General features: G+C 40.1%; 3 protein-coding genes across 5 annotated transcripts in view; 1 reads left to right on the forward strand and 2 right to left on the reverse strand.

Moving 5' to 3' along the window:
• The window catches only part of DCAF5 (DDB1 and CUL4 associated factor 5), a 105,843-nt gene extending 105,165 nt beyond the window's left edge, over positions 1-678 (reverse strand). For 2 of the 3 annotated variants that reach the window (XM_019451422.2, XM_019451419.2), the window contains exon 1: positions 345-678. In XM_019451422.2, the coding sequence (XP_019306967.1) occupies positions 345-558 (214 nt within the window). In that variant the 5' untranslated portion in view covers positions 559-678. The remainder of the gene's footprint in view (positions 1-344) is intronic. The other variant, XM_053889532.1, reaches the window with a different exon arrangement.
• On the reverse strand, positions 671-2,954 carry LOC128773026 (translation initiation factor IF-2-like). Its single transcript, XM_053889534.1, has 2 exons — positions 2,669-2,954; positions 671-1,231 (listed from the first exon to the last, which is right to left on the reverse strand). Exons 1-2 carry the CDS (start codon positions 2,768-2,770, stop codon positions 671-673), a joined length of 663 nt encoding a protein of 220 aa, XP_053745509.1. The 5' UTR covers positions 2,771-2,954.
• EXD2 (exonuclease 3'-5' domain containing 2) overlaps positions 1,161-24,880 on the forward strand; it is an 85,238-nt gene continuing 61,518 nt past the window's right edge. Inside the window, exons 1-3 of the mRNA XM_019451428.2 lie at positions 1,161-1,275; positions 18,384-18,551; positions 22,570-22,629. The gene's annotated coding sequence lies outside the window, so the exon portion shown is untranslated. The remainder of the gene's footprint in view (positions 1,276-18,383; positions 18,552-22,569; positions 22,630-24,880) is intronic.

Genomic DNA, 24,880 nt, shown 5'->3' on the forward strand with positions numbered 1-24,880 from the left:
TACACCGAGGAAGAGTTTCCCATCAAACTTTGTCAGGCGGTAGTCTCGCCCCCTCCCCGACCCACGCTTCCAGGGCAGTCATCAGGAGAGACCACTTTACACTTGGGATAAAGCGAATTAAGGACCTGTCAACCATTTTAGGTCTTTTTTACAGAAGACATCCTCTCCCTCCCCACCCTCCCCCTGCAAGGGTTTGAATTTGACACCAAACCTTCCCACCGCAGAAGGGGGGTTGAGGAGGGAGGGGGTGGGGACGGAGGGCAGAAGGAGGGTAGCGAGGGAGAGCGAAAGGGGAGGGTGGAGAGGGGCCGGGAGGCGCGGGGCGGGGAAGGGGGTTGATTTACCTGAGACCAGCCACTGGCCTCCATTGTTGGAGAATTCAATGGCATTGACACAGCCGAAGTGGCCGAGGAGGTCCTTCTTGTAGAGGTTTCTGCAGCCCCGCAGGCGTCTCCTCTGAAAGTCCTGAGTGAGCAGGGGGTCCCCATGCAAGCCCCGCTGGGACAAGAAGCCCACCACTGACCTCATGCTGCCCCCCAGGCCAGCTCTCCTCTTCATGCTGGAACCGCCGCCGCCGCCGCTCGCGCCGCCGCCCCTCCCTCGGCCTCACGCGCGGCCGCCGCTCTCCCCCCACCCAGCCCTCCCCCCGCGCTGCGATCCGGATGGTTCTTTAACCAGCCATGGCAGACGGAGAGAGGTGTGCAGACACTCGGTGGCGTTCGCGGCTTCCAGAGGGTCCCCTCCCTCCCTTTCCCCCCCTAGGCTCCTCCCTCTCCTTCTCCGCCTCCTCCAGCAGCTGATCCTCAGCTGCGGCCGCGCTTCCGCGCCGCGCGGCCCTTCCGCCGGCGGCCGGTGCCGGGAGAACGCGGGTGGCGGCTGCCCCTCCCCCGCCGCGGGCTGCTGGCCGGAAGAACGCGGGCGGCTGGCCTGGAGACCACGGGCGGCGGCGCGGCTTTCCCGCCCCAGCTCCTCCCCGCGCTGCGCCCCCTGAGCGGCCGCACTCTGTGAAGTTGAGGGCGCGTAACAAACGGAGCGGCCGCGGGGCTGCGGGCTCGCCTTCCTCCCCCGGTGGCCGGCACTCCTTCGCCGCCGGCGGGCCCGGCTCCGGGACGAGGTCGGCTGCCCGCTCTTTTTTTCCGGTGGGGAAAATGCAGCCCGGAGTGGCAGACGGGTGGAGGACAGGCTCTGGTCGCCCTCCCTCGGTTCGTCTCATCCTGGGGCCGCCCGAACCCTGTCCAAGGGAAGGGAACCAGGAGTTAGGACTGGACACTTGGGGTAAGGCCGCTTGGGGGTTTTGTGAGCGCACCCGTCCCTCCCCCACCAAGTAAATTTTTAACACTGCCCACCCCCACCTCCACCCCAGTGCAGTTCTCCCTTCCCTCAGCCATTCGGTAAAAAGGCTATCGGTCTGGTAGATATAATAATAGATAATAATAGAGCGGTATATGGGAAAGGGGGGCGGGTCCTAATACATGGGACGAAAATTGCCCAAACTGAGTTGAGAAGCTCTGAGACACAAAGTACTGTCCATGAGTTCCAGGTACATTCGCAAGATGCAAGAAGCATTATTCGAAAATAGCAACATCCGTTATTTAATTGGGTGCAGTGAGCTCCTCTTCAAGGTCTTGAGCGTAGAGCTCTGAGGCTGTACAGCTGTTAACCAGCAGCTACGTTCCAGGCCAGAAGTAGCTGCACTTCAGCAGGTGGGGAGCCTCCCTCCGCGCGTTGACCCCAGTGAGGAGACTGAGTGTTAAGTGCTTTGGAATTCTACCAGATACAGTAAAATCCCCCTGTCAGTGTATTGTACTTTTCCTAGAACCTATCCCCTGTCGTTAAAATAAACCATGGTGAGCTACTAAAATAGGCAGGTGTCCTTTTCGCCCTTCCAATTTAGCAGGAATTCCATCCTCTGTATCAGAGATAGCGCATGGGCAGTTGAGCGCACGCAGCCATGAAAGGTGGACCGACACCCCATCAAGCAAAATCACCTACTTCTATTTTTTGCAATAAGTAATTATACCAATAACAAATATGCGAGTAAGTTAAAGGTCAACGTTTTAACAAATGTTGCTGAACTTAGAAATTCACCAGATCTCAGAAATCATGGTTCTAATGGAATATGATTTTCCTAAACAGGACAATGTGTAGTGCTTTCTGTTTTAAAAAGTTTTGTTCTCCGGATGCTTCATAGTGTTTATGCATTATAGTAGCCCCATAAAGATCAGTAACAGTATGTATACCAGCTTGATTAATGATTTTTTAGCACCCAATATCTTTTCTTCATAGCAATATCATAACGTAATTAAACACGTATTTGTGTGATTTTAGCAGAGCATCCCCAACTCTGCTGTAAGCTGAGAGCAGGAACCATGTCTGTCTGCTTACCTGTGTGTGTCCAGAGCCAGCACGGGCTGGCACTTAGGGGCCACTTGAATATTTGTTGAATATTTGAATGAACATAGGGAGTGAGGAAGAATCTGGAGGGGAAGGTAATGACTTCAGTTTTGGAAGGATTGAGTTTAAGATATCTATGCTTCATTGCAGTGGAGATGATTTCAAGGCCAGTTTCCCATCTCACTGTTCCTTTGCCTGGCATACTCAATCCACAGTTTCAAAAGCAGGAGTCATCTGGCACCTTCCAGATTAATGAGACATCACTCATACCTACCTTATTTGCTTGGGATGGAGAAGATGGACACAGTAATGATGTGGTTGAAGTGGCCTTTACTGTGGCGATATATGACACACTCTCCTCTCCCCTCTTAGGCATATATCTCCTCTCCACAACTTTAAATGTGACTTGCTTTTCCCCAATCCCTGGAATAACTGTCCCATTTACCACAGCCTAAAAATAGACCAGAATCTGATCACAAGCCAGCCCAATTCTAGGACTTTGCTAGAAACTTCCTTAACTGTTCAGTGACCAACCAGGACAGAAATGTAGGACCACTCAGTCTGTTTATTTCCTACTGCTAGTCTGGGCAGCCTTTTGTAAGGAGAATGCATAAAATCTCTCTCCCTCTTTTCCCATAATTGGGGTTGCCGGATAAAATGCAGGATGCCCAGTTCAATATGAATTCAGATAAACAATGAATATTTTCTTAGCATATGTTTTTCCTATGCAATTTTTAGGATACACTTATACTAAATTATTCATTGTTTATCTGAAATTCAAATAGAATTGGAGCATCCTATATCTTTTGTTAAATGTGGCAGCTCTACCTATAATACAGCCCAGCTTCAAAAGATCAAGCCCCACGATATCTATTTGCTTTTATTAAGAATTTAACATAGTCTCTTTTGTCATTTATTGCAAACTAATAATATCGTACGTAACTATATAACATTTAATCAACTTCAGTGACCATAGGAGCTTGGCCTTTCTGATATAGGCATTCATTGTGAAAAGTCCAGTGTACTTAGCTCAAAAATAGCAAATGAAATTGGACTTTTGAATAATCTAACCATTGCATAGAATATGCAGTGAAAAAGGAAGAATAGTGAAAAATTCTTATTTTTCTTACTTAGGCTCAGAACCGCCTGTATATTGACACTGTTTTGAATTTCATTCTAGAAAAATGCTGTTTTGAAAATTCATTCTGAAAAAATCTAGATATGGGAATTACTTAACATGGGAACCCTTACCCTTTGCTCCATCCACCATGGGTTGAATATTGATCAAACATAGAGTTCCCAGAAATTCATTTGTTCTTTGATTTCTATTTTGTTTGGTCCTGATTATCACTGAAGAAGGAGTAAAGAATCTTTAAAAACTGACTAGATGCTAAGGAAATGCTCAAACATCAGAAATTGTTTAGGGGTAATCTGGATGGCTCAATGAGTGGAGCATACAACTCTTGATCTTGGGGTTAAGTTCAAGCCCCACATTGGGTGTAGAGATTATGTAAAAAAATTTTAAAAAAGAAATTGTTAAAAAAAACAACTAAGAAAATACTAAGACCCTTCTCACACATTTACTAAATTTTAGCATATTAAGAGCTACATATGGAATCTACCATCCTCAGAAATGTTTCACTTAAAACATTTTTAATTCTAGGGGCATCAGGGTGGCTCAGTTGGTTAAGCGTCCAACTCTTGATTTTGGCTCAGGTCATGATCTCATGGTTCCTGAGATCAAGCCCAGGGCCGGGCTCTGCACTGAGAGTGGAGCCTGCTTGGTATTCCCTCTCACTCTCTCTTGCTCTCTCTCTCTCCTTCAGCTCCACCCCCCCCCCCCCCCCGGCCATTCACACGCACGTACATGCATGCTCTCTCTAAATAAGTAACCATTTAAAAAACATTCTCAACTCTAAAGTAAGATAAACTGCTACTCATAGATAAGAGATATTAACTCAGACAAAGATCAACGTCTTAACTATACATATAATTTGACTTTCAAATTTTAAAGGATGTTATTTATTGGTCATTTCAAATAGACAGCAGTCAATTTTCATTTTGAAAAAAAATCTATTTAAATACAAATTCCTCCAACAAGATGTATAGAATCAGAGGATATTGTTTTATAGTTTTTGTTCTTACATTTAAGTCTATGATCCATTTTAAGTTCATTTTTGTTCATACAGTGTGAGGTCAGGGTCTACGTTTGTTCTTTGGCATGCGAACATCCAGTTGTCCTACCACCATTTTTCTAAAAAGACTGTTCTTGCCTCATCAAATTGCTAGTGTACAGAAATGCAAGGGATGCCTGGGTGGCTCAGTCGGTTAAGCGTCTGACTTCAGTTCAGGTCATGATTTCATGGTTTCTGAGCCTGAGCCCCAGGTGGGGCTCTGTGCTGACAGCTCAGAGACTAGAGCCTGTTTTGAATTCTGTGTCTCATTCTCTCTTTGCCCCTCCCCCACATGTGTGCTGTCTCTCTCTCTCTCTCTCTCTCTCTCTCTCTCAAAAATAAATAAAAATGTAAAAAAAAATTAGAAATGCAATAGGTTTTTATATATTGACCTTGTATCATTCAAACCTGCTTAACCAATTTATTAGCTCTAAAGTTTTGTGTATGTTTCTCAAATTTTTTATATACAAGATCATCTTATAGACTCCTAGAAATCCAGATGCCTTTTATTTCTTTTTCTTACCCAACTGACTTGGCCAGAACCTCTATACAATGTTGAATAGAAGTAGTAATAATGGACATCTTGTCTTACTCCTGATATTAGGGCGAAAGATTTCATCTTTTAGTCACCCCCAAATAATACTATGTTAGCTGTAGGTATCACGTGATTCCCTTATCAGGTTGCAGGAGTTCCTTTTTATTCCAAATTGTAGAATGTTTTTTTGTCATGAAAGGGTGTTAGATTTTGTCAAATGCTTTTTCTTTGTTCATTGAGATGATCATATGGTTTTGTCCTTTGCTACATTATGTTGATTGATTTTGTTAAACCAATCTTCCATTCCCTATTTGGTCATCATATTTAATCCTTTATATTCATTGCTGGATTCACCTTGCTAGTATTTTTTTTTTTTTTTAAGATAAAGGGTGTGTGTGCTAGCAAGCTGGGGGAAGGGCAGAGGGAGTAGGAGAGAGAGAATCTTTTTTTTTTAAACGTTTTTAATGTTTTTATTTATTTTTGAGAGAGAGAGAGAGAGTGCAGGAGCAGGGGAGGGGCAGAGAGAGAGGGAGACATAGAATCTGAAGTAGGCTCCAGGCTCTGAGCTGTCAGCACAGAGCCTGACGTGGGGCTTGAACTCACAAGCCATGAGATCATGACCTGAGCCGGAGTCAGCTGAGCCACCCAGGCACCCCAAGAGAATATTAAGCTGGTTCCAGGCCCAGCTCAGAGCCCTTAGTGGCCACAGTGATAGCAGTGGGCTTGATCTCACAACTGTGACATCATGACCTGAGCCAAAATCAAAAGTCGGACACTTAACCTACAAAGCCACCCAGGTGGCCCTGGTCTTTGGTTTTCTTAGGATATCTTTGTCTGGTTTGGGATCAGGGCCTCATAAAAGGAGCCAGGAAGTCCATTCTCTATTTGTGGGAAGAGTCTGTGAAGGATTAGCATTAACCTTTTTGAAACATTTGGTAGTGGTGCACCTGGCCAGCTTAGTCAGTAGAGCATGGGACTCTTGCTCTCAGGGTCATGAGTTTAAGCCCACGTTGGGGGGTAGAGTTTACTTAAAAAAAAAAAAAAGAAGATAAAGCTTTTTTTTTTTTTTAAATAAACTTTTGGTAGAATTTACTAGGGACATCACCTCACCTAGGCTTTTCTTTGTGGGAAGGTTTTGATTACTGCTTTAATGTCTTCACGTGTTACAGTTTTATTCAGATGTTCTGTTTCTTTTTGATTCAGTTTTGGTAGTTTGTGTGCTTCAAGGAATTCACCTAGGTTATTCAAGTTGTTGGCATTTTGATAATACTCCCTTATAATTTTTTTCTTTCTGTTGGTAGTAATATCAGCTCTTTCATTCTTAATTCTAGTAATTTGGATTTTCCATCTCTTTTTTTTTTCTTGCTCTAGATAAAGACTTGTCAATTTTGTTGATATTTTCAAAGAACCAACATTTGGTTTTGTTTATTGTTTTTCTTCTCTTTTTCATTTATTTTTTCTGTGGTCTTTATAATTTACTTCCTTCTGCTTGCTTTGGGTTTAGTCTTTTTCTAATTTTTTAAGTTGGAAGCCTGTTACATATTTGAGATCTTTTTGATATAGATGTTTACAGCTTTTCATTTCTCTTTTTTTTTAATATTTATTTTTGAGGGACAGAGAGACAGACAGGGTGCGAGCAGGGGAGGGGCAGAGAGAGAGGGAGACACAGAATCCAAAGCAGGCTCCATGCTCTGAGCTGTCAGCACAGAGTCTGATGCAGAGATCATGACCTGAGCCGAAGTCGGATGCTCAACCGACTGAGCCACCCAGGCACCCCTATTTCTTTCATTTCTCTTTAAGCACTATTTTAACTGCATCCTGTACATTTTTGTATGTTGTCTATTTTCATTCATCTTAAGGTGTTTGCTAATTTCCCTTATAATTTCCTCCATGACACACTGGTTATTTGAGAGTGTTTATTTTCCACATATTTGCAAATTTCCCAAATTTCCTTCTGTTCATTGATTTCTAATTCTTTTTTTAAAGGGGGGATTTTTCACAGGTCTTGAAATGAATTCCCAGGCTGTGTAGTAATTGAATTCAGTAAAGTTAGAATATTACTTGTTATTAGAATTTTCAAATCATATTCCAACTTACTTTCCAGATGTTTGGTTCAAGTTTGCCGTGCATAATTCTTTATGGTGAATGAAGTCTAGTTTGAAATAAACTTTATGGAGTGAAAGTGCACAGAAATTCTCAATGGCCAGGATTATTCAGTGACATTTTCTGTGATATTCTATACTAACCATCTGCGTTTTGTATATTTGAAGTTTCCTTGACAAAATCATCATGAGCCAGCTGCTTTTACTTTTATTTTTAATTATTTTTAATTTTAGGCTTCCATATGAATAGCCCCTAGTGAGTGGTATGAGAAACTGTTAAAAATAGTTATTGTGTATTGCAATAGGTATGTGGTCATATAGCCAAGATTTCTTTTCCAGAGATGGTCCCATGGATTTATAATGTTTACTGAGCATTTTTAGTGTTCAAATACCATTTGGAAAATAAAATTGGGCAATTCCCCTTCCCCAAAGTAAAGTATGCCCAAGGAGAAAAAAGGAGATTCTCTGGTACAGAAGTCAAATTTAAATTGCCTTTATGGATTCAGTGGTAATCAAAGACAGGCTGCTGGAAAATGAACTGACCACAGCGTGTGTTTATGAAATGTTTCCCCCTTCCTTCTGAATAAACTACATGAACATAATTAACGTTCTTAACTACAGATCCCATTTAAGTTGGAGCTGGTGATGAGTTTGCTGGGAGATAATTATTATTCAAATCACAAAATGATAAAACTTATGGGATCTCAGAAATCACCTGGTCAAATCCCTTCACCATCCAAAGTTTGTTTGGGTCACCATTGAATCTACAGCATGAAGAAGAGTTCCTGGCTTACTAGTAGTTGGATGAAGGAATCTTCCTGAAATGCTCCTGCTCAAGACTCTCCCTTTTCTCTTTCATGCCAGGTCCAGACTCCTTTATCTGCCTGTGAAGTCCCTCTGTGATATGTCTCAACCAAATCTGTAACTAGATTTCCTGTTACTGTTCATCACATACCAACTACTTCCCTATATACCTCCACGTACTCTCGACAATCCTTTACATATCTTGAGGTCCACTTCATCCATCCAAATTCTATACATCTATGAATCCCTTCTCTGATAAATATAACCCATATTAGTTTGGTTTTTTTTTTTTCCCTCCTAAGATTCTGGTCATGCTTACATTAGCATCACAGTTTACCCTTTAAATGTTTAACATCTCTATGTCCCTATGTAGTTTTTAAAAGTACCTAACGCACATTTCTTTTAGCCTTCTAACAATCCTGTGCAGTTGGACATGAATTAATTATTCATTCATTCGAGAAATGTTCATTGAACATTCACTGTGTGCCACTGCCCTGGGTAGGCATAAAGAATATAATATCAAAAAAGAAGAACCAATGTTCAAAGTACTTACAGGACAGAAACAGTCTAATCGGATAATCAGGCAGTAAATGTAAGATTACAACAATAACAATTGCTAACATCTACTGGACATTTATTATGTGGCTGGCACTGTTCTGAGTCTTTTACAGACTCATTTAATTTTCTCAACCACCCTGGGAAGAAAGTACTATTGTTCCATTTTGCATGTAAGGAAAATAACAGTTGTGGTACATGAAAGTATGTGATGCCTCAGTTTCCACGTGCATTCAATGGAGTTGTTATGATAAATAAATTCTTATTGGTAGAGCCCTTAGATCAGTGTCCAATTTGTATTAAACATGACTGAGTATTAGCTATGATCATGATGGCAGTGAGAGATTAAAAGAGGGAATCCTATCAGAGACATTAAAGAGAGCTGTAATCTAAAGGACAGGTAGGTGTGAATGAGACCAAGTGGATGGTTGGGGGAGGGAGGTGCTCCAAGCAAAGGTTACAGCACATGCAAAGGCTGTGTGTGTGGAGAAACCTAGAAGGCCCGTGTGACTGAAGGTGGGATGGGGACATGGTATCAGGTGAGGGTGAAGTTAGATAGCTGCTAGATTCTGCAAGGACCTGGCCCTATTAAAGACTTCAGTCTTTAAAAGTCACTGAAGGTTCTTTAACAGGGGGCTTATATGATCAAACATGCATTTTATAAGATTACTTTGACTGCTGTAAGAAGAAAGGATTGGGAGTGGATTGAAGTAGATGATTAAGAAGTTTTACAGTAATACAGGGGAGAAAATATGGTAGCTTAGACAAGACTACTAAAAGTGGAGTTGGAGAGAAGTAGACGGATTTAATATAAAAAGAATCTGGTGATGGATTCGAGAGAGTGGGGGATGAGAGGCAAGACATTAGGGAAATGCCTAGGTATTTAGAACCCCTGGAAAAAGCTGTTTTGAGGGGAAAACCATAAGTTCAGTTACATACATATTGAATTTGAGGTACCTCTGAGACTTCCAATAAAAATTGATAGTAGCCTGAGCTCAAATGCACGATCAAGGCTGGAGTTGTTGACGTGGAGGTGGTGGTAAAGTCTTAGGCATGGACAAGAATATTCAGGAGTGATACCAAGTGGGAAGAAGAGAGAAGGCTTAGTATTGAGACGTTTGGGTTTAATGCCTGGGTAGAGGAGGATATACTTGCAAGGAGGATATACTAGCCAGAAGTATAAAAAAAAAAAAAAGTGGAGGAGTATTGTTATGGAACCTGGGACAAAACAGCATTTCAAGGAGAGAATGATCGGTTGTGTCAATTGTTGGTGAAAAGTCAACAAGATGACTGAAAAATGTTGGATTTGTTGACACCAATGCTTCACTAGTGAGACACACAGGATCTCAATCAGAGCTCCTTCAGGGGTATGATAATGTGGGAACCAAATGGCTGAACAGTGAGTGGAAGGAAGGAAAATGGAGGCAGTTAGATGAGTAATTAGGAAGGAAATTAGGATCCAGGAAGGTTTTGTTGTTGTTGTTGTTGTTGTCGTCGTTGTTGTTTTAAGTGTTTGTTTATTTTTGAGAGAGACAGAGTGCAAGTTGGGGAGAGGCAGAGAGAGAGGGAGAGACAGAATCTCAAGCAGACTCCAGGCTCTGAGCTGTCAGCACAGAGCTCAATGCAGGGCTTCTACCCCGAAGCAGTGAGATCATGACCTGAGCTGAAGTCCGACGCCCAACCAACTGAGCCACCCCGGTGCCCCCTTTGTTTTTTAATGAAAAAAAGAAAAAAAAAAGGTTGAGAATGTTTAAAAAACATTGAGAAGGACCCTGTTCAGAGGGAAAAATTGAAAAAGATACACAGATGAAACCAGACTGTGCAGTCTACAGGGAGGAGTTCTGAGGAAGCAGAGCAGAAGAGATACAAAGCACAGGAAAAGAATTTGGCCCTAGTTAGAAGGAAGGACTGCTCCTTCACTGATGTAGGAGAGAGAGAAGACAGGATGGGTACAGGTGAAGGTACGTTTATAAGATTATAGGAAGAAGATGGGTAGTGCCCATGTGATAGTTTCTACTTTTTTCTGTCAAGGAAGATGGTCATCTGAGAATATAGGGCAAGAAGGGGGGAACCAAAGTTTGATGAGAGAGGAAATGATTGAATTAACAGAAAACAGGAGAGCAAGATGACCCAACCTGAATGATGTTTAGGGCTCATTTGGACATTCTCTGGAACCAATAAGCAGTATACAAACTGCCCATAACCAGGGCCATAAAGAAAACAGTTCATTTAGGTTTGGGATTTTCCAGGTAGATGAAGTGAAAAAAGAAAAAAAAAAAGAGGAACAATGGAGTTTAGGGTTGTTTAGGTTGACAAAACAGTGAAATTATAGATCATGGAATCTAACCTAGATCAGGTGGGAGAATAAGAGGGACGTCTGAGTGGCTCAATCAATTGAGCATCCGACTCTTGATTTCTGTTCAGGTCATGATCTCACGGTTCATGGGTTCCAGCCCAGCCCCCACAGGTGTCTCTCTCTCTCTCTCTCTCTCTCTCTCTCTCTCTCTCAAATAAATAAACTTTAAAAGTGAAGGAGGGAGGGGCACCTGGGTGGCTCAGTCGGTTAAGCATCTGACTTTGGCTCAGGTCATGATCTTGAGGTTTGTGAGTTCAAGCCCCATGTCAGGCTCTGTGCTGACAACTCAGAGCCTGGAGCCTGCTTCGGATTCTGTGTCTCCCTCTCTCTCTGCCCCTCCCCTGTTCACACTCTGTCTCTCAATAATAAATAAATGTTAAAAAATTTTTTTTAATAAAAAAAGTGAAGGAGGGAGAACAAGAAAGGAATTGAAAGAAAGCTGATGAGGGTCAATGAATGAAGGTGCCAATGAGGTTGAAAAAAGCTGTAGGAGTAGTTAACACACAATTTGGAAGGAGAAGAGATTGTAAAGAAGATGTTTGAATTAGTGATTCTGAAACTGACACAGTTATGATGACAGGGTCCAAAGGGTGATGGAAGGAGTAGGTGACTCCTATGAAGTCAAGGAAAAGGATATTGAGATCAAAGAAATGAGTGGCCAGGACCCTAGTGGACAGATCATCTTGTTGATTGTTGAAGTCACCCAGGATAATGGCAGGGCTTATGGTAGAGGGAAATAATTGGCCAAAGTCTTTGCTTGACTGAAGGGGGAGTTACATGAATACAGCAGATAAGGAGAAGAGAAAAAGAATTAAGCAGGTGAGTGGCATGGGCCTCAGAGAAGCTGGCTGTTCTTTTTCTTTTTAAGCAAAGTGTAAGAATAATAGCCAGAATATAGCAATAGGAAGCAAAACAACAACAATCCCACCTCTGTTAAAGGAAAACTTTTAAAAACTGTAAAAAAATTAAAATCATGGGATACCTGGGTGGCTCAGTCAGTTGAGTGTCTGATTCTGGATTTCAGCTCAGGTCATGACCCAGAGTCATAGGATCAAGCCCCAAGTTGGGTTCTGCCCTGAGGATAGAGCCTTCTTGGGATTCTCTCTTTCTCCCTCTGCCCCTCTCCTCTGCTCAAGTGTGTTCTCTCTCTCTCTCTCTCTCTCTCTCTCCCTCTCCCTCTCAAAAGAAAAGAAATCTTTAAAAAAAATTAAAATCATGACTTATACAGATATAAAATGAAATGTGTTAAAGGTTTTAACCACTATTAACAAGTTAACCAGTGAGATGTCCAAAGGTGAATCCACATTTATAGGTCAGGAAAATTGAAATGAACTTGAAAAGAAAGCAAAATTGACTTCTACCCATATTGGAGGAGGCTAGTCCATTGAATTTCCACTGGACAGAATTTATTTCATGTCTATAGACAAGAATTATTATGCATTACTATTAGTTCTCTACAGTTTACAGAGTTGTAAAATACCTCAAAAGCAACAAAAAGCTAGGGGCACCTGGATGGCTCAGTCAGTTAAGTGTCTGACTTCAGCTCAGGTCATGATCTTGTGGTTAGTGGGTTCGACCCCCAAGTTGGACTCTATGCTGACAGCTCAGAGCCTGGAGTCTGCTTTAGATTCTGTTGTCTCCCTCTCTCTCTGCCCCTCCCAAATTTGTGTTGTCTCTCTCTCTCTCTCTCTCTCTCTCTCTCTCTCTCTCTCTCTCAGAAATAAATAAACATATTTTAAAAATTTTAAGCAATAAAAGGCTAGAATCAGATAACCTGAAGAATGCATGGTTTTCCATTGGAAACACCGGTTATAGTTTTTGCTTATATCAAATTCTGTCTATAAACAGCACCATTTGGGTGGGGCAACAGGAATATCTGACTGACTGAGAGTCAGTCGGATTTTAATAAAGATAAATGGAAGAGAAAGCTTGACAACACAGGGACTTTTGCAGGTTATGGATAATGAGTTCTGGAGAGCATAGTGGAAGGGTTTGGAAGGTAGGATGAGGTTGGGAAAGAGGCAAGGATGTAGAGTAACATAGACATAATAAGACTTGCCACCTGTGGTTCCCAATGCAAGAGTGGGTTTGCCCTCTTCCCTTAGGGTTGTTGCATAAAACGCAGGAACCCAGTTAAATTTGGATTTCCAATAAATAGAGAATAGGATAAAAAAATAAGTACCTCCTTTTGTTTTGGCTTTTGCTTTTGTTTTGTTTTCTTTTGTTTTGTTTTGTTTTGTTTTGCTAAATCTGACAACCCTACCCTAAGGGGACTCTTGTCACTGTCTGGGGGAGTTTTAGATTGTCACAACCGATTGTGCGGGGAGTACTATTGGTATTTGGTATTTAGTAGGTTGAAGCCAGGGATGCTGTTAAATTAACTTACAATGTACAGGAAAGTCCCCACAAAAAGAATTTTCCAGCCCAAATTGTCAGTAGTGCTCAGCTTGAAAAACCTGGTACGTGAATAAATGATCTCCAAATTTTTTATTATCACAAACTCTCAACATGTTATAACATGAACCCACATTATCAATACATTGTATGAGTGTAATAATGCCCTAATTTGTCGTGGACATTTTTAAATCATAAAAATGTTTTAAAATTTAAAAATTAAAGGATAAGATGAAGATGAAAGAAACATAATATTTTTTTTTTTTTTTAAATTTTTAATGTTTTTTATTTATTTTTGAGTCAGAGAGAGACAGAGCATGAACAGGGGAGGGGCAGAGAGAGAGGGAGACACAGAATCCGAAGCAGGCTCCAGGCTCTGAGCTGTCAGCACAGAGCCCGATGCGGGGCTCAAACTCACGAACCGTGAGATCATGACCTGAGCCGAAGTCAGATGCTTAACTGACTGAGCCACCCAGGCGCCCCAAGAAACATAATATTTTAAAATATAAAACTGTTTATTACCTTTTTGCTTCCACGACCTTGTTTTTAAAGTAAACACAATTTGATTTTAATTCATTTTTGAAATGATGGTTTAATATACTATAATAATATTTTCAAAGTTTGTACCTATTATCTATTACTTGATTTTAATGGAAATGAAACTCACAAAGATATAAAGGATCCAAATGGAAAAATATTTAGCTGGACTTACTCAAACATGGGAAAAATATTTAGCTGGACTTAAACATGAAAGTAAAAAAATTTTTTTAATGTTTATTTATTTTGAGAGAGGGAGAGGGTGAGTAGGGGAGGGGCAGGGAGAGACAGAGAGAGAGAGAGAATCCCAAGCAGGCTCTGCACAGTCAACACAGAGCCTGATGCAGGGCTGGAACCCACGAACCTTGAAATCGTGACCTGAACCAAAACCTAGAGTCAGACACCTAACCAACTGAGCCACCCAAGTACCTGAAACATGAAACTAATTTTTAAGTCCCATTCAATTTTATTCAAGTCCAGCTAGTTAGTTTTTATTTTCCAGGATATCAATCAGCTGCATTTGCAAATTGATCAGAAGATGTTATATTTTTACTAAATATATTTAAAATCCACTGGATCTCTATTTTATTTGGAAGATTCTTAAACACAGTAAAAAAGTATTTCCAAAGATTTATGTGTGCAAATATGAGCATTTTTATAAGTGACATACTTCCAACAAGACGCCTGGGTGGCTCAGTCCATAGAACATGTGACTCTTGATCTTGGGGTCCTGAGTTTACACCCTATATTGGGCATAGAGCTTACTTAAAAATAATAATAATTTTTTTCTATATTTTTTGGCAAAAAAACCCACCAAAACGCTTCTTAATATCACTTTTCAAAATATTTATAGTAGCTTTCAAAAAGCAATTGTTTTCTCATTCATTACACTATGGACTTTAGCTTGAACAGTTTCAAAACATGGGGGTTTTTTTGTATTTATAAAATAGCATACTACTCACAGCCACCTTGTTGAAAAAGTCAGCAAAATTTGAATGTCTTGTTTGTTTGTTTGTTTGGTTGGTTGGTTGGTTGGTTTTTTCAGCTAGAGGGAGAAAGAGAGAGCAGGAGCAGGGGACGGGGACAGATGGAGAGAGGGAATCCCAAGCAGGCTCCGTGCTCAGCACAGAGACTCACTCGGAGCTCAGTCCCACAACCCTGGGATCACAACCTGAGCCAAAATCAAGAGTCGGACGCTCAACCAACTGAGCCACCCAGGCGCCCCAGAATGTTTCTTTTTGTAAAAGAAAAGTCAGTTATTTATAGGTTCTGACAACTATTTTAATACTTTGACCAGAAATGCCTAGCAAATCTCTGAGTGAAGCCAAATACCTTTGTCATCAGTCCCCATTCCATCATAGACCACTGTATGATAAAGATTCTGCTATTTAAGTCTTGTTTCTACAAAAATGAACACACTGATGTCATCTCATAAGCACAAAAAATGTAAGATGGGCGAGCACCACTATCAGTCCATCTGCACTGTGGAACTCCTATCTCTCCCTCAAGATTCCAAAATGACTCACAACCAGCTGGCATCCAAATAAGGATACCAGTGTCCATCTGTATATTGAATAGTAGCAAACCTGAATTTCTTAAATTTTTTTTTTAGATTTAAAATGTGAATAGAAATCTAACATTTTCTTTTAACATTCTGATGGACCATCATGTACACCCTGGATGTGCCCATCCTACTCCACTCTGGGGACAATTACTTTAGAGGATGGGGTAGCTTGGGACCATTTCCACATTATTGCTGAGGAACATGAGGCCTAGACAGGCTGCAGTAAACTGAAGTCAAGAGAAGCCTGGGTTAGAGTTTACTGAAATGGCTCCATCATTCATCAGCTATGCAGTCCTGTGCGTAATACATAATCACAGGCCTTCTGTTTTTACATTTATAAAATAGAATAATATTGTAAAGTGGAGATAATACCTCATGGGGGTTGATGTGAGGATTAAATAAAATAATTTTGTTAATATAACCATAATACCTTTCTTAAACCCTCACAAATTAATCACATTCCCCAAACCCTTGTCAACAAATATTTCTTGAGTGTCTACACTGTTCTATGCACTAAAGATATAGCAGTTAACAAGCTGGAGTGGGAAACAGAAAGTCAGTGAGGTAAACAAGTAAAATATATAATATTTTAGATGGTGCTAAGTACTTTGAGTTTAAATTTTTTTTTGTTGTTTATTTTTGAGACAGAGAGAGAAACAGAGCGCAAGTGGGGGAATGGCAGAGAGAGACACACACACAGAATCTGAAGCAGGCTCCAGGCTCCAGGCTCCAAGGTGTCACCACAGAGCCTGACTTAGGGCTCAAACTCACGAACTGTGAGATCATGACCTGAGCCGAAGTTGGACACTGAACCAACTGAGCCACTCAGGCATCCCGAGTACTTTGAGTTTTAAATAGAGTGGTCAGAGAAAGCATATCTGGGAAAAGTGACATTGATTAAAAGAAGGTGAAAGAGATTAAAAAAGATTAAAAGAAGGTGAAAGAGAAGCCTTTATAGATATATAGGAGAAGAACATTCAAAGAAGAGGAAAAAGCATCTACAAATGTCCTGAGTCAGGAGAATGTTTGCCATTCAGTTATAGTTAACAGTATACATATATAAGTGATGTTAAGTACTACTCACATTCAGTCAAGGTCCTATCTGAATATATTAAACCAAAAGACTAAATTGTAAAGTTAACAGCAACCAGCAATCCTTATATAAAACAAGAGGAATCAGGAGAGAGATTCTTTTTATGTACACACAGAAAAAGTTACAAGAAAATAGGCATTGCTGTTATTGTGCTCATTTATGTAAGTGGTCACAGGTCCTAGTTGACATTTGTAACTGTCGTCTTCCACTATCCATTGATTATTTCCTTTGCCCTCCACTAGAACCTTTGGATTTTTATCTGGTGGGGTGAACCAAACTTTCATTCCTGAATCTCTCTCAGGGTCCTACTTTTTTCTGACTGCTTTAATTTCCCATCAGTCTTTCCTATTAGATGTGGAAGTGCTCAGAAAATCCCCTGGAGGGACACCCGGGTGGCTCAGTCGGTTAAGCAGCCGACTTCGGCTCAGGTCATGATCTTGCGGTCCGTGAGTTCGAGCCCTGCGTCGGGCTCTGTGCTGACAGCTCAGAGCCTGGAGCCTGTTTCAGATTCTGTGTCTCCCTCTCTCTGACCCTCCCCCGTTCATGCTCTGTCTCTCTCTGTGTCAAAAAAATAAATAAACGTTAAAAAAAATTAAAAAAAAAAAGAAAATCCCCTGGATTTCAGAGAAACTCTTGGGAAACTGTCCCTATTATGTAGCAGAGACCCAGTTCCCCCTTGGTATTTAGGATCAGTCATCTCACTCAGTGAGTAATCCATTTTTGGCTGTTGGTCCCATGGCATGGAGAGCCCAAAATGGCTAAATGACACCTCAACTTCCCATTCAATGGAACTATTATTGTGTTTGTGGTAGAAGCATTTCCCTGTTGGAACTAAGGCTTCCAAACCAACAGAACTCAAAGTTGAAGAAATGGGAAGTAAAAATTCTGGAAGTAGATTATTAGGTGTAAGAATGGGAAAAGCTACTTCTATTTCCCACCTTTGATTTGTGGATCTGTTCATTCTGGCTATAGAAGAGACAGCATTATACACTGAAAGATGTGTTAATTTTGGAAGATAATCCCAATCTTTCAAGATGTCCTCTCCGCACTGGCATTGGCGTTGAAACCAAGCCATCACTAGGTTGTTTGAACATTACATCAGACTAGCTGCTTCTGGATAATGGGGTATGTGGGAAAGATCAATGAATTCCATAGACAAGAGCCCATTACCATGCTTCTTTTTTGGTGAAATGTGTTTCCTGATTAGAAGCAATGCTGTATAAAACACCATTATAGTAAATACGGCATTCTGCTTAAATCCATGGATGATGGTGGTGCTGGCCGAAGTACCATATGAGCAGGGAAGACACAATCCATACCCATAATATACATCTATTTCAGTAAGGACAGATTGCTGTTACCTCTGTGATATAAGGAGTCCAGTGTAATCAATTTGTTACTAATTGGCTGACTGCTGCCCCAGGGAATGTCATACTGAGGGTCTAGCCTAAGTCTTTATTGCAAGTATGTGAAGCTTCCTGGGGGCTTAGCTAGGTCAGACTTATTGAGGGGAAGCTGATGTTGTTGAATCCATGCATAGTCTTTATCCCTGTAACATGGCCAGGTTGTACTTGAGCTCCTTGAACAAACACTGCTGTGTCTGAAAAAAGGTAGAGTGACATCTATACTATGTGTCCTCTTGTCCATCTGATTGAGAGCCTCCCCTGCAATAGATGACCTTTTGTGAGCATTTTTATTGAACTCAAATATCGTTACAGCTTGCCCATTGGAAAGGTCCATTCACATACCTCTTCCCCACACCTTCTTTCTAATTATCTTCAAAGGCCTCTATTCTCTCCAAGTCTCCTAAGCATGCAGTGAAATCATTAGCAACTACCAGTTAATTAATCAGTATATATCTGTTCTTCTGGCCAGTTCACCATCCAGATAGAGTGGACAACCAAATGTATTTTTTGGAGATCTACCCACTGAGAGGATTTTGCTTCACCACTATCTTTCGAGGATTTTCCAGTTGAGGGTTGTAATGCTACAGCAGTATCTCCTATTGGGTGCAGAAGTATCTGAAAACCAGGCATGACGCAGGTAACTTACATTGGTTGATTTTCAAATGTTAAATCAACTTTCAGTTCCTCAAATAGTTTTTATCTTTTCTTGATCATTCTGACTGGAGGCTTGTGGGTTTTATTAATTCAAAAAAGCAAGCTTTTGTTTGCATTGTTTATTGCTATTTTTGTCTGTTTTCTATTTTGTTGATTTCTGCTTTTATCTTGATTATTTCCTTCTATTTCCATTGGGCTTAATTTGCTCTTATTTTCTAATTCCTTAAGGTGAAAATGTAGATTGTTGATTTTAGATCTTCTTTTAATATATAAACATTTAAAGCTATAAATTTCCCTGGAAGCACTGCTTTATCTGTATCCCACAAATATCAAAATGTTTTCATTAACATCCATTTAAAAATATCATCTTTAAAATTTTTTTTTTATTTTTTTAATGCTAATTCATTTTTGAGAGAGAGAAAAAGACAGAGTATGCATGGGGGAGGGGCAGAGAGAGAGGGAGACACAGAATCTGAAGCAGGCTCCAGGCTCTGAGCTGTCAGCACAGAGCCCCACATGGGGCTCAAATTCACCAACTGTGAGATCATGACCTGAGTCTAAGTCAGACACTTAACCGACTAAGCCACCCAGGCGCCCCTAAAAATATCTTCTAATTTCTCTTGATTTTTTGACTTGTGGATTATTTAGAAGTATGTATACTGATTTCCAAATATTTTTAGTTTTCTTAGAATCTTGTTATTTATAACTAATCCCAGTGTCAGAGAAACTGTCTTTTAAATTGTCAATGTTTAAAAATTTATCAGTACTTGTTCTTTGGCTTCACATATAGTCTACCCTGGTGAATATGTCATTTGCCCTTGAAAAGAATGTGTATAGTTGTTGGGCATTGGGTTCTATTAATGTCAATTAGGACAAAGTAGTTAATTGTGTTGTTCAGTTCTTATATGTCTTTGATGGTTTTCTAACTGGTTGGATTGTCAGGTTAAAGACTATAAAAGAAAATTCACCTCATGTCATTACTTGTAAGTGTTGACTCCCTGTCAGAATCTACCTGCTTTTGTTCACTCTCCAGTGCCTTCAGGGAGGTGTTTTTATGGTGTGTTTTGTCCAGAGTTTATGTCTGGTCCAGCACAGGGTCTTACTAGAAATACCATAAGTGGGTAATTCCAATAACATTTTATTAAGCTATCCATTTAACTTAGGACACCAGGATCGATCACCCACTGCCAAAGATTCTTACATATCAAAACTTTCTGAACACCATTTCATTTCTGCTACTCCTTATGATAATTGTGCCTACATTGGTTTTTTTTTTTTTATTTTTACCTGTTAAATAAGCTTTTTATTTTAGAATATTTTAGATTTATAAAAAACTTGTGAAGAAGAATAAAGAGTTCCCATATATCCCCCACTCAACTTCCCCTATTATTAACATCTTATCTTAGTATGGTACCTTTGTATACTTAATGAACCTATATCATTACATTGTTATTAATTAAAGTCCATACTTCATTTAGATTACTTTAACTTTTACCTGATAATCCTTTTTGTGTTCTAGGATCTTATCAGGGATACCACTTTACATTTAGTTGACATGTCTCCTTAGGTTCCTCTTGGCTGGGACTTTTCCTTGTCTTTGATGACCTTGACAGTTTTGAAGAGTACTAATCAAGTATTTTGTAGAATGTCACTCAATAGGGATTTGTCTGATGTTTATCTCATGATTAGACTGGGGTTGCCTGGCTGGCTTAGTTGGTAGGACATCTCACTCTTGATCTCAAGGTCATGAGTTCAAGACCCACAGTTAGGTGTAGAGATTCTTAAAAAAGAGAGAGAGAGATGAGGGACAGAAGCAAAAAAGCCTGGGGCTATGTGTTTTGGGAGGAAGGCCACAGAGTGCCATTTTCATCAAATTATATCAAGGATATTGCTATGAACTGGATTGTGTCCTTCCTTAGCTCCACAAATTCATATGTTGAGCCCTAGGCCCCAATTTGACCCTATTTGGAGATAGGGCCTTTAGGCTGTAATTAAGATTAAATGAAGTAGTAAGGGTGGGGCCTTGACCCAATAGGATTAGTGTCCTTATACAAGAGACACCAGAGATCTCCCTCTGTCCATCACCTGAGGACATAGTGAGAAATGGGCCATCTACAAGCTAGGAAAAGAGTTTTCAACAGAAACAGAATTAGCCATCACCTTGGTCTGGGATTTCTCAGCCTCTAGAACTATGAGAAATAAATTTCTGTTCTTGAAGCCACCCAGTCTATGGCATTTTGTTATGGCAGTCCTAGTTTTTTTAGGCAGTCCATACATATGACTTATAGCCTTGATAATGTGGCTGAGGTAGTTTTGTCAGATTTCTTCAGTGTAAAGTCACTTTTTGGGCACCAACCCAGATGTCATCATTCCAGTTTCAGTGTCATCCCCTTCCCCATCATTGCCTTATCTTTCACTAGAGAGTTCTGGCATGGCTATGAAATCAACTTATGTTGTAATTCTGAAATCTGCACAATTAAATTCTATGATTTTCAGCAATATTAGATTGTAAGTATAAAAAATAAGGGATTCTTTAGGACTGCCAAAGAAGCTTTCTCTGTCTCTTGAACTGAATGTTTAATGACTTGACCTTTTCCATTTCTTATATGAGTTCTTTGTGGGGAGCAAATGAAGCCACTCCCAACATAGAGTTGTTACTGTCTACATTACCATCAAACAGTCATACGTGACTTCAAAGCGTTTGCTTTAGTGGGCACTCCAACACAAATGACTAAAGGTGATAAGTTGATCATTTATGATGCCACTACATCCCATTTCCCACTGACAACTTGCTCAACATTGCATTTGAATTTGAGGATATAAACAAATCAACCCCAAATCCTATAGCTGAAAGTCAGCCTCCTAGAACTATTCTTGGGACCATTTCCTGTATTAGTCAGTGTTCAACAAACTACAGCAGTTACCTTAACTAAGAAAATTCATATAAACAGTTATTGGAGATATCATAGGCATTGGAGAATTGAAAAGAGAAAGTGGGACTAAGAAGTAGTAACTGCAAGAAGTAGATGGGGAAATAAAGAGTCAAGGTTGGGACCGTTGGGATTAAACACTTGAAGGAGGGGCCCTCGGGAGCTGGAACCCAGACCTTAAAAACACGCTACCTGACTTATACTGGTAGCTCAGTAGCTTAGCGGTGGGCCTCTTCGTGACTCAGACCTCTGAGGGGGTTGCTGCCTAGCTGGTACTGGTCCCTCTGAGGAATGTGATAAGGCTAGTTCTGGGAGTATGGAAAGGAGTCCAGGACTGCTGCTGGCATGTGACTGGATAGAAACAAAAAGCGAACAGGAAGGAGCAGCAGTCCCTTCTTCCTTCTTCCTGCCTCTCATCTCCCACTATTGTCTATTGGCAGGAGCTAACAGAGAGCCAGTCTGGTGAACGAAAAGTGTGAAACGCAAAGACCCAGCCTCAGCACCACAAAACTACGCATAAACGGCTTGAAGCTGAGGAACAGCTTCTTTATTATCAGTACAGTTAGACAATCATTGCTCAAATTATATACAAAAAGATGAAGGGGAGGCAGGAGTCTAGGACATTTCACCGATTTCTAGTGTTCGTAACTGAATGAATAGTGGAGAAAGGTAGAATAAATGTGGAGTTGAGAGTTAGAAAGGAGCTAGTTTGCGGCATGTGGAAAGATCTGCTGGGGTTGATAAATTTAGTTTGAGAAGCCTGGAGTCTAACATAGTACAATTCAAAGTGTAGTCTTTGGACTAGCTGGTCTGTAATGTAAACAAAAAAAATTGCAGTAAAGTATGTATAACTTAAAATCTATCACTTTAATCATTTTACAACTGTGGTAAAAAAATATATATATATACATATACATATATAATTTAAAATTTACCATTTTAACCATTTTTTAATGTACAATTCCATGGCATTAAGTATATTTACATTGTTTTGTAACTATTACCACCATCCATCTCCAGATTTTTTCCATCATCCCAAACTGAAACTCCGTGCCCAATCTCTCCCCCCAGCTCCTGGTCACCACTATTCCACTCTAGTCTCTATGAATTTGACTCTTCTAGCAACCTCATGTAAGTGGTATCATGCATTATTTGTCCTTTTGTGCCTGGCTTATTTCACTCAGCATAAATACCTTCAAGGTTCACTCCTGTTGTAGCACGTATTATAATTTAATTCCTTTTTAAAGCTGGAAAACATTTCACTTTCTGCAATTTGGGGGGTTTTTTAAATGCATTTTTATTTATTTTTAAAGTAGACTCTACTCCCAATGTGGAGCTGGAACTCATGACTCTGAGATCAAGAGTCACATGCTCTATGACTGAGCCAGCTAGGTACTCCACAATTGGCTTTTATCAGTCCTCAATAAGATAAAAGTTTGTTCCAGAATGTGAAGTATCTATGTCAGCAAGCACAGTTTTGTAGGAAGAATTTTTCAGTGAAGGAAACAGTATGGTGATTTACATTTTGGAGCAAGGTCCCTTTTTCATTGCTTAGAGTAGCACTGGGAGTAGGTATTTAGAGACAGCTTTTGACTGGAGATTCAGAAATCATTATTGTGTAAAAGAAAAAAAAAATTCAAACTAGAACCAGAATGCATTTTTTTCATGTTGTAATTTACATCTGCCTTCGAGGGAGAAATGAGAATTTCTGATAAAATGCCTACACAAAATCCTAAAAAAACTAAAGGGATTAAAACTTCCAAGAAGCCAGTTATGCACCCAGTCACCTTTCAGTTCAGAGTGTAGTGAATTTCACCAAATATTCTTTTTTTTCTTGTAACTAATCTAAAGTGATTTTTTCTTTTTCTTTCTTTCCTTCCTTCTCTCTTTCTCTCTCTTCCTCATTCTTTCCTTTCTTTCTTTCTTTCTTTCTTTCTTTCTTTCTTTCTTTCTTTCTTTCTTTCTTTCTTTCTTTCAAAAGATTTTATTTTTAAGTAATCTCTACACCCAGTGTGGGGCTTGAACTCACAACCCAGAGATCAAGAGTTGCGTGCTCCATGGACTGGAAACAGCCAACCATCCCTAAAATGATTTTTCTAACCAATCTCTTTTCCTCCCAAATATCCCTACCAAAAATAAATCTTTGAATTGGACTTCTCTTTTTTTTTTAATGTTTATTTATTTTTTGACAGAGACAGAGTGTGAGCAGGGGAGGGGCAGAGAGAGAGAGAGACTCAGAATCTGAAACAGGCTCCAGGTTCTGAGCTGTCAGTACAGAGCCCAACGCGGAGCTTGAACTCACAAACCATGCGATCATGACCTGAGCTGAAGTTGGACGCTTAACTGACTGAGCTACCCAGGCACCCCTGAACTGGATTCTTTTTTTCTTTCTTTCTTTCTTTCTTTCTTTCTTTCTTTCTTTCTTTCTTTCTTTCTTTCTTTCTTTCTTTCTGTCTTTCTGTCTTTCTTTTCTTTCTATATTTATTTATATTTTTATTATTTTTTAAAATTTACATCCAAGTTAGTTAGCATATAGTGCAATAATGATTTCAGAAGTAGAATCCAGTGACTCATCCCCTACATATAACACCCAGTGCTTATCCCAACAAGTGTCCTCCTCAATGCCCCTTGCCCATTTAGCCCATCCCCCACCCACAACCCTCCAGCAACCCTCAGTTTGTTCTCTTATGTTTTGTCCCCTCCCTGTTTTTATATTATTTTTGCTTTTCTTCCCTTTTGTTCATCTGTTTTGTATCTTAAATTCCACATATGAGTGAAGTCATTCTGTGACTAATTTCCATAATACACTCTAGTTCCATCCATGTTGTTGCAAATGGCAAGATTTCATTCTTTCTAAATGCCGAATAATATTCCATTGTATATATACACCACATCTTCTTTATCCATTCATCCACCAATGGACATTTGGGCTCTTTTCATACTTTGGCTATTGTCGATAGCATTTCTATAAACATTGGGGTGTGTGTGCACCTTCGAAACAGCATACCTGTATCCTTTGGATAAATACCTAGTAGTGCAATATCTGGGTCATAGGGTAGTTCTATTTTTAATTTTTTGAGGAACCTCCATATGGTTTTCCAGAGTGGCTGCATCAGTTTGCATTCCCACTGAATTGGACTTCTTAAAGGATAATAGTAAATAAAAAAAAAAAGAAAAGAAAAGAAAAGAAAATTATGAATCAGATGCAGATATGAAATAAATACATGTCAAAGATTTGACTTAACTCATTATTTAATGAAGGATCTGGAAAAGATGTTACAATCAGTTCAAAGGAAAACCCAAAGACCAAATATCTAAGCCTATCAAAAACGTTGACATACATTTTCTCAATATACACAAAGCTGGCTTATTAAGAGGTGTG

This window comes from Panthera pardus, unplaced genomic scaffold, assembly GCF_024362965.1.
Source record: "Panthera pardus isolate Hobbes unplaced genomic scaffold, ASM2436296v1 HiC_scaffold_24, whole genome shotgun sequence".
Classification (NCBI taxonomy): Eukaryota; Metazoa; Chordata; class Mammalia; order Carnivora; family Felidae; genus Panthera; species Panthera pardus.